This window comes from Salarias fasciatus, unplaced genomic scaffold (assembly GCF_902148845.1).
Source record: "Salarias fasciatus unplaced genomic scaffold, fSalaFa1.1, whole genome shotgun sequence".
Taxonomy (NCBI): Eukaryota; Metazoa; Chordata; class Actinopteri; order Blenniiformes; family Blenniidae; genus Salarias; species Salarias fasciatus.
In genome coordinates this window covers 676,182-685,082 of record NW_021941376.1, presented here as the reverse complement: position 1 = coordinate 685,082, position 8,901 = coordinate 676,182, and the positions used below count along the sequence as shown (strand labels likewise).

Genomic DNA, 8,901 nt, shown 5'->3' with positions numbered 1-8,901 from the left:
AAACCCTTTAAACCCTAAAACCCTTAAAAATCCCTTAAACCCTTAAAAATCCCTTAAACCCTTAAAAACCCTTTAAACCCCTTAAACCTACACTAAGGAACTTTTCAACCTTAATAAAACATTTTAATATCTTTGTGATGATACTTCGACTTACAGCTAGTTGAATGACCCTCTGTCACGGCCTGAGGGCGTCAGTATTGCTTCACTTGGACTAAGCAGCTGTGAGGAGGGTGGTAGGAACCCTGCACACTAAAAAACTACAAATGTGCGGACTGCTTTACGGCATGCTCACATCATGAGATAACATTGTTTAGCCACCATTAGATTCATGACCTCGTCGCTATCCGTCCTTCACACAGCCACTGGAAACAAATGAAGGCGAGTTCAGTCCGACAGCACGCCACCGGGAGCAGCAATTTGATGCCACACGCTAGTCCTCATGGGAACTGTATATTCGTTCAGGCAAAACACTACCGATTTTGTCCACTGGCACCGCCAAAATTAACGAAAACTGAAAGTTCCTTAGTGTTGCTTTAAAATCCTTTAAAACCATTTCAAACTTTAAAACCCTTAAACTCTTTAAAACCCTTTAAACCCTTTAAACCCGGATGCTCCCAGCACCCCGGCTGCTCTCAGTCATGTAACCTGCAAAAACCGCCATAAGCTCATATTCGGGTTTTTAAAACCTCCTTTTCAACCCGAGTCTGTTCATATAAACGCTCATCGGAACATCCCGGTTGAAAGGGACAGGAAATACGTTCTGCTAGGTTCTATCTGCAGGGAATCTGGTCTTTAGAGTCCAGGATCTACTGGTGATCCTGTTCCGCTGACGATGGTTCAGTTCGTCTGTTTAACTGAAAATCGCTGCGTCCATCATGGACATGCTCCACGTCTCGCCGCTAACGCTCTGTTCCTAACGACATGCGGAGCTTGAACATGTGGCACCCCTAGTGGTCGGAGGTGTAATGCAGTCATGGTGTCTGTGGCCGTAGTTTGAATCCCGACTGAGTCCGCTGACTGCTGAACGAGGAGCTCTCTGTTCCAGCAGGAGAACCGGCGGAGAACCGGAGGAGGACCGGAGGAGGACCGGAGGAGAACCGGAGGAGAACCGGAGGAGGACCGGAGGAGGACCGGAGGAGAACCGGAGGAGGACCGGAGGAGGACCGGAGGAGGACCGGAAGAGAACCGGAGGAGAACCGGAGAACCGGAGGAGAACCGGAGGAGGACCGGAGGAGACCGGAAGAGAACCGGAGGAGAAACCGGAGGAGGACCGGAGGAGAACCGGAGGAGAACCGGAGGAGAACCGGAGGAGGACCGGAGGAGACCGGAGGAGAACCGGAGGAGAACCGGAGGAGGACCGGAGGAGAACGGAGGAGGACCGGAGGAGAACCGAGGAGGACCGGAGGAGGACCGGAGGAGAACCGGAGGAGGACCGAGGAGAACCGAGGAGGACCGGAGGACCGGACCGGAGGAGGACCGGAGGAGGACCGAGGAGGACCAGCGGAGGACCGGAGGAGGACCGGAGGAGGACCGGAGGAGGACCGGAGAGGACCGGAGGAGGACCGGAGGAGGACCGGAGGAGGACCAGCGGAGGACCGGAGGAGGACCGGAGGAGAACCGGAGGAACCGGAGGAGAACCGGAGGAGGACCGGAGGAGGACCGAGGAGACCGGAGGAGAACCGGAGGGACCAGCGGAGTAGTGGAGGAGAACCGGAGAGGAAGCGGAGGGAACCGGAGTTCCTACCGTCGAAGGGGAAGCTGCTGATGAGGCGGTCCGGCTCGTAGCAGCAGGACCCGTCCAGGAAGGCCAGCAGCTTCTTCCTGATCTCCCCTAGCTCCCCGTTCTCCTGCCCTGCTGGAACCGCCGCAACGCCTGAAAAGGAAACAGGTCCTGGACGGGGGACGGGGGACGGGGACACCTGGACGGTGACGGGGACACCTGGACAGGGGACGGGGGACGGGGACACCTGGACAGGGACGGGGACACCTGGACAGGGGACGGGGACGGGGACACCTGGACAGGGACGGCGACAGGGACACCTGGACAGGGACGGGGGACGGGGACACCTGGACGGGGGAAGGGAACACCTGGACGGGGGACGGGGACACCTGGACGGGGGACGGGGACACCTGGACAGTGGACGGCGACAGGGACACTTGGACAGGGGACGGGGGACGGGGACACCTGGACAGGGGACGGGGGACGGGGACACCTGGACAGGGGACAGGGGCGGGGGACGGGGACACCTGGACAGGGGACGGGGGACGGGGACACCTGGACAGGGGACGGGGGACGGGACACCTGGACGGGGGAAGGGAACACCTGGACGGGGGACGGGCACCTGGACAGTGGACGGCGACAGGGACACCTGGACAGGGGACGGGGGACGGGGACACCTGGACAGGGACGGGGGACGGGGACACCTGACAGGGGACGGGGACGGGACACCTGGACAGGGACGGCGACAGGGACACCTGGACAGGGACGGGGGACGGGGACACCTGGACGGGGGAAGGGAACACCTGGACGGGGGACGGGGACACCTGGACAGGGGACGGGGACAGGGACAGGGACACCTGGACAGGGGAGGACGGGTGGGGACAGGGACCCTTCATCTTTTATCAGGCTGAATGAGAAACACTCAAATCTGTTCTCATCCCCCTCCATCAGTCAGGTTCTCATCCCCCCCTCCATCAGTCGTCAGTTTTCATCCCCCCCTCCATCAGTCAGTCAGGTTCTCATCCCCCCCTCCATCAGTCGGTCAGGTTCTCATCCCCCCCTCCATCAGTCGGTCAGGTTCTCATCCCCCCTCCATCAGTCAGGTTCTCATCCCCCCTCCATCAGTCGTCAGTTCTCATCCCCCCTCCATCAGTCGGTCAGGTTCTCATCCCCCCCTCCATCAGTCGGTCAGGTTCTCATCCCCCCTCCATCAGTCAGTCAGGTCTCATCCCCCCTCCATCAGTCTCAGGTTCTCATCCCCCCTCCATCAGGCAGGTTCTCATCCCCCCTCCATCAGTCAGTCAGGTTCTCATCCCCCCCTCCATCAGTCAGTCAGGTTCTCATCCCCCCCTCCATCAGTCAGGTTCTCATCCCCCCTCCATCAGTCAGTCAGGTTCTCATCCCCCTCCATCAGTCAGTCAGGTTCTCATCCCCCCTCCATCAGTCAGGTTCTCATCCCCCCCATCAGTCAGGTTCTCATCCCCCCTCCATCAGTCAGTCAGGTTCTCATCCCCCCTCCATCAGTCGGTTCTCATCCCCCCCTCCATCAGTCAGGTTCTCATCCCCCCTCCATCAGTCGGTCAGGTTCTCATCCCCCCTCCATCAGTCAGTCAGTTCTCATCCCCCCTCCATCAGTCAGGTTCTCATCCCCCCCTCCATCAGTCAGTCAGGTTCTCATCCCCCCTCCATCAGTCGGTCAGGTTCTCATCCCCCCTCCATCAGGCAGGTTCTCATCCCCCCCTCCATCAGTCAGGTTCTCATCCCCCCTCCATCAGTCGGTCAGGTTCTCATCCCCCCCTCCATCAGGCAGGTTCTCATCCCCCCCTCCATCATCAGTCAGGTTCTCATCCCCCCCTCCATCAGTCAGGTTCTCATCCCCCCCTCCATCAGTCAGTTCTCATCCCCCCCTCCATCAGTCGGTCAGTTTCTCCCCCCCTCCATCAGTCAGGTTCTCATCCCCCCCTCCATCAGTCGGTCAGGTTCTCATCCCCCCCTCCATCAGTCGGTCAGGTTCTCCTCCCCCCTCCATCAGTCAGGTTCTCATCCCCCCTCCATCAGTCAGTCAGGTTCTCATCCCCCCCTCCATCAGTCGGTCAGGTTCTCATCCCCCCCTCCATCAGTCGGTCAGGTTCTCATCCCCCCCTCCATCATCAGTCAGGTTCTCATCCCCCCTCCATCAGTCAGTCAGGTTCTCATCCCCCCCTCCATCAGGCAGGTTCTCATCCCCCCCTCCATCAGTCAGTCAGGTTCTCATCCCCCCCTCCATCAGTCGTCAGGTTCTCATCCCCCCCTCCATCAGTCAGGTCTCATCCCCCCTCCATCAGTCAGTCAGGTTCTCATCCCCCCTCCATCAGTCAGTCAGGTTCTCATCCCCCCCCTCCATCATCAGGTTCTCATCCCCCCCATCAGTCAGGTTCTCATCCCCCTCCATCAGTCAGTCGGTTCTCATCCCCCCTCCATCAGTCAGGTTCTCATCCCCCCCTCCATCAGTCAGGTTCTCATCCCCCCTCCATCAGTCGGTCAGGTTCTCATCCCCCCTCCATCATCAGTCAGGTTCTCATCCCCCCTCCATCAGTCAGGTTCTCATCCCCCCCTCCATCAGTCAGTCAGTTCTCATCCCCCCTCCATCAGTCGGTCAGGTTCTCATCCCCCCCTCCATCAGGCAGGTTCTCATCCCCCCCTCCATCAGTCAGGTTCTCATCCCCCCTCCATCAGTCGGTCAGGTTCTCATCCCCCCCTCCATCAGGCAGGTTCTCATCCCCCCCTCCATCAGTCAGTCAGGTTCTCATCCCCCCCTCCATCAGTCAGGTTCTCATCCCCCCCTCCATCAGGCAGGTTCTCATCCCCCCCTCCATCATCAGTCAGGTTCTCATCCCCCCCTCCATCAGTCAGGTTCTCATCCCCCCCTCCATCAGTCAGGTTCTCATCCCCCCTCCATCAGTCGGTCAGGTTCTCATCCCCCCTCCATCAGTCAGGTTCTCATCCCCCCTCCATCAGTCAGTCAGGTTCTCATCCCCCCCTCCATCAGTCAGGTCTCATCCCCCCTCCATCAGTCAGTCAGGTTCTCATCCCCCCCTCCTCAGTCAGGTTCTCATCCCCCCTCCATCATCGTCAGGTTCTCATCCCCCCCTCCATCAGTCAGGTTCTCATCCCCCCTCCATCAGTCAGTCAGGTTCTCATCCCCCCCCCCCTCCATCAGTCAGGTTCTCATCCCCCCTCCATCAGTCAGTCAGGTTCTCATCCCCCCCTCCATCAGTCAGTCAGGTTCTCATCCCCCCCCTCCATCAGTCAGGTTCTCATCCCCCCTCCATCAGTCAGTCAGGTTCTCATCCCCCCTCCATCAGTCGGTCAGGTTCTCATCCCCCCTCCATCAGTCGGTCAGGTTCTCATCCCCCCCTCCATCAGTCAGTCAGGTTCTCATCCCCTCTCCATCAGTCGGTCAGGTTCTCATCCCCCCTCCATCAGTCGGTCAGGTTCTCATCCCCCCCTCCATCAGTCAGTCAGGTTCTCATCCCCTCTCCATCAGTCGGTCAGGTTCTCATCCCCTCTCCATCAGTCGGTCAGGTTCTCATCCCCCCCTCCATCAGTCGGTCAGGTTCTCATCCCCTCTCCATCATCGGTCAGGTTCTCATCCCCCCCTCCATCAGTCAGTCAGGTTCTCATCCCCCCCTCCATCAGTCAGGTTCTCATCCCCCCCTCCATCAGGCAGGTTCTCATCCCCCCCTCCAGCAGTCAGTCAGGTTCTCATCCCCCCCTCCATCAGTCAGGTTCTCATCCCCCCCCCATCAGTCAGGTCTCATCCCCCCTCCATCAGTCGGTCAGGTTCTCATCCCCCCCTCCATCAGTCAGGTTCTCATCCCCCCTCCATCAGTCACTCAGGTTCTCATCCCCCCTCCATCAGTCAGTCAGGTTCTCATCCCCCCCTCCATCAGTCAGGTTCTCATCCCCCCTCCATCAGTCAGGTTCTCATCCCCCCTCCATCAGTCGGTCAGGTTCTCATCCCCCCTCCATCAGTCAGGTTCTCATCCCCCCTCCATCAGTCAGTCAGGTTCTCATCCCCCCCTCCATCAGTCAGGTTCTCATCCCCCCTCCATCAGTCAGTCAGGTTCTCATCCCCCCCCATCAGTCAGGTTCTCATCCCCCTCATCAGTCGGTCAGGTTCTCATCCCCCCCTCCATCAGTCAGGTTCTCATCCCCCCTCCATCAGTCAGTCAGGTTCTCATCCCCCCCTCCATCAGTCAGGTTCTCATCCCCCCTCCATCAGTCAGTCAGGTTCTCCTCCCCCCCTCCATCAGTCAGTCAGGTTCTCATCCCCCCCTCCATCAGTCAGGTTCTCATCCCCCCTCCATCAGTCAGTCAGGTTCTCATCCCCCCTCCATCAGTCGGTCAGGTTCTCATCCCCCCCCATCAGTCGGTCAGGTTCTCACCCCCCCTCCATCAGTCAGTCAGGTTCTCATCCCCTCTCCATCAGTCGGTCAGGTTCTCATCCCCTCTCCATCAGTCAGTCAGGTTCTCATCCCCTCTCCATCAGTCGGTAAGGTTCTCATCCCCCCTCCATCAGTCGGTCAGGTTCTCATCCCCCCCTCCATCAGTCAGTCAGGTTCTCATCCCTCTCCATCAGTCGGTCAGGTTCTCATCCCCTCTCCATCAGTCGGTCAGGTTCTCATCCCCCCCTCCATCAGTCGTCGGTCAGGTTCTCATCCCCTCTCCATCAGTCGGTCAGGTTCTCATCCCCCCTCCATCAGTCAGTCAGGTTCTCATCCCCCCCCCATCAGGTTCTCATCCCCCCCTCCATCAGGCAGGTTCTCACCCCCCTCCATCAGTCAGTCAGGTTCTCATCCCCCCCTCCATCAGTCAGGTTCTCATCCCCCCCTCCATCAGTCAGGTTCTCATCCCCCCTCCATCAGTCGGTCAGGTTCTCACCCCCCCCTCCATCAGTCAGGTTCTCATCCCCCCTCCATCAGTCACTCAGGTTCTCATCCCCCCTCCATCAGTCAGTCAGGTTCTCATCCCCCCCTCCATCAGTCAGGTTCTCATCCCCCCTCCATCAGTCAGTCAGGTTCTCATCCCCCCCTCCATCAGTCAGTCAGGTTTCTCATCCCCCCTCCATCAGTCGGTCAGGTTCTCATCCCCCCTCCATCAGGCAGGTTCTCATCCCCCCTCCATCAGTCGGTCAGGTTCTCATCCCCCCTCCAGTCGGTCAGGTTCTCATCCCCTCTCCATCAGTCGGTCAGGTTCTCATCCCCCCCTCCATCAGTCAGGTTCTCATCCCCCTCCATCAGTCAGTCAGGTTCTCATCCCCCCTCCATCAGTCGGTCAGGTTCTCATCCCCCTCCATCAGTCGGTCAGGTTCTCATCCCCCCCTCCATCAGTCGGTCAGGTTCTCATCCCCCCTCCATCAGTCAGTCAGGTTCTCATCCCCCCCTCCATCAGTCAGTCAGGTTCTCATCCCCCCTCCATCAGTCGGTCAGGTTCTCATCCCCCCCTCCATCAGTCAGGTTCTCATCCCCCCCTCCATCAGTCGGTCAGGTTCTCATCCCCCCCCCCTCCATCAGTCAGTCAGGTTCTCATCCCCCCTCCATCAGTCGGTCAGGTTTCTCATCCCCCCTCCATCAGTCGGTCAGGTTCTCCCCCCTCCATCAGGCAGGTTCTCATCCCCCCTCCATCATCGTCAGGTTCTCATCCCCCCTCCATCAGTCAGTCAGGTTCTCATCACCCCTCCATCAGTCAGTCAGGTTCTCATCCCCCCTCCATCAGTCGGTCAGGTTCTCATCCCCCCCTCCATCAGTCGGTCAGGTTCTCATCCCCCCCTCCATCAGTCAGGTTCTCATCCCCCCCTCCATCAGTCGGTCAGGTTCTCATCCCCCCCTCCATCAGTCAGTCAGGTTCTCATCCCCCCCTCCATCAGTCAGTCAGGTTCTCATTAATACCTTCAGGCAGAGAGTTGAGGTACTGCTTCATGAGACCCTGGACCTGGCCCAGGTAGAGCTGGATCAGAACGTTGTGGAACTCTGGACCGGTCTCCTCCCAGACATGGATGATGTGTTCTAGGTACGGGATGGCCAGTTCCTCAAAGCCGTCCTTCAGGAACTGCAGGACCTTGTCTCTGGGTAAAGTCTCCACCTCCGTCAGGTCTTCAGTGAAGATCTGGACAGGAGGAGACAAAAGACAGAGGGACAGAAGATAGAGGGACAGAAGACAGAGGGACAGAGGAAACGGCTTCAATGCTCACACTCCTGGACTGGCACCAGAGTTCAGGGTACAGATTGAAACGTCTGAGAAGTTCCACTGAGAGAGGGACAGAACCCAGACTCCAGGTTCTGTCCCATTAGGGGCCCTGGTCCCCCAGGTCCCGGGGCTGCCCTCTGACCCTTCTGGACCGTGTGTGGATGTCTTCCTGGGGGGTCCGGGTCGTGAGGGCTGCTCTGGCCTGCTTCTGGTCCCCTCAGAGGTCAGAGGTCATGATCAGTCCCTTGTTGTCTTGTGGGCTGTTGGACTCATGCCTCTCTGGACCAGGTCTCTCCTGATGCCCTGGTCTGTAATTTGACACCTGGATCCTCAGCTTCACTACCAGCTGTGTTCTCTTGCTGCAGTCCAGAGGAGGTTCTCTGTTCTCTGCTCAGGTTCTAACTGAAGGATGGTGGAACCTCTGTTCTCATCCTTCACTACACTGTCTTCTCTGCAGTACCACCGCCCCTGCAGTGGGCGGGGCAGTACCACCGCCCCTGCAGTGGGCGGGGCAATGGGTGGGGCAGTACCGCCGCCCCTGCAGTGGGCGGGGCAGTGGGTGGGGCAGTACCGCCGCCCCTGCAGTGGGCGGGGCAGTGGGTGGGGCAGTACCGCCGCCCCTGCAGTGGGTGGGGCAGTACCGCTGCCCCTGCAGTGGGTGGGGCAGTACCGCCGCCCCTGCAGTGGGTGGGGCAGTACCACCGCCCCTGCAGTGGGCGGGGCAATGGGTGGGGCAGTACCGCCGCCCCTGCAGTGGGCGGGGCAGTGGGTGGGGCAGTACCGCTGCCCCTGCAGTGGGTGGGGCAGTACCACCGCCCCTGCAGTGGGCGGGGCAATGGGTGGGGCAGTACCGCCGCCCCTGCAGTGGGCGGGGCAGTGGGTGGGGCAGTACCGCCGCCCCTGCAGTGGGTGGGGCAGTACCACCGCCCCTGCAGTGGGCGGGGCAATGGGTG

The 8,901-nt window shown here is 59.6% G+C and overlaps 1 protein-coding gene across 1 annotated transcript in view; it reads right to left on the bottom strand.

Moving 5' to 3' along the window:
* Positions 1-598: 598 nt before the first annotated feature.
* The window catches only part of vps39 (VPS39 subunit of HOPS complex), a 35,315-nt gene continuing 27,012 nt past the window's right edge, over positions 599-8,901 (bottom strand). The window contains 3 exon segments of the mRNA XM_030087178.1: positions 599-645; positions 1,745-1,873; positions 7,651-7,867. Of these exon segments, the coding sequence (XP_029943038.1) occupies positions 599-645; positions 1,745-1,873; positions 7,651-7,867 (393 nt within the window).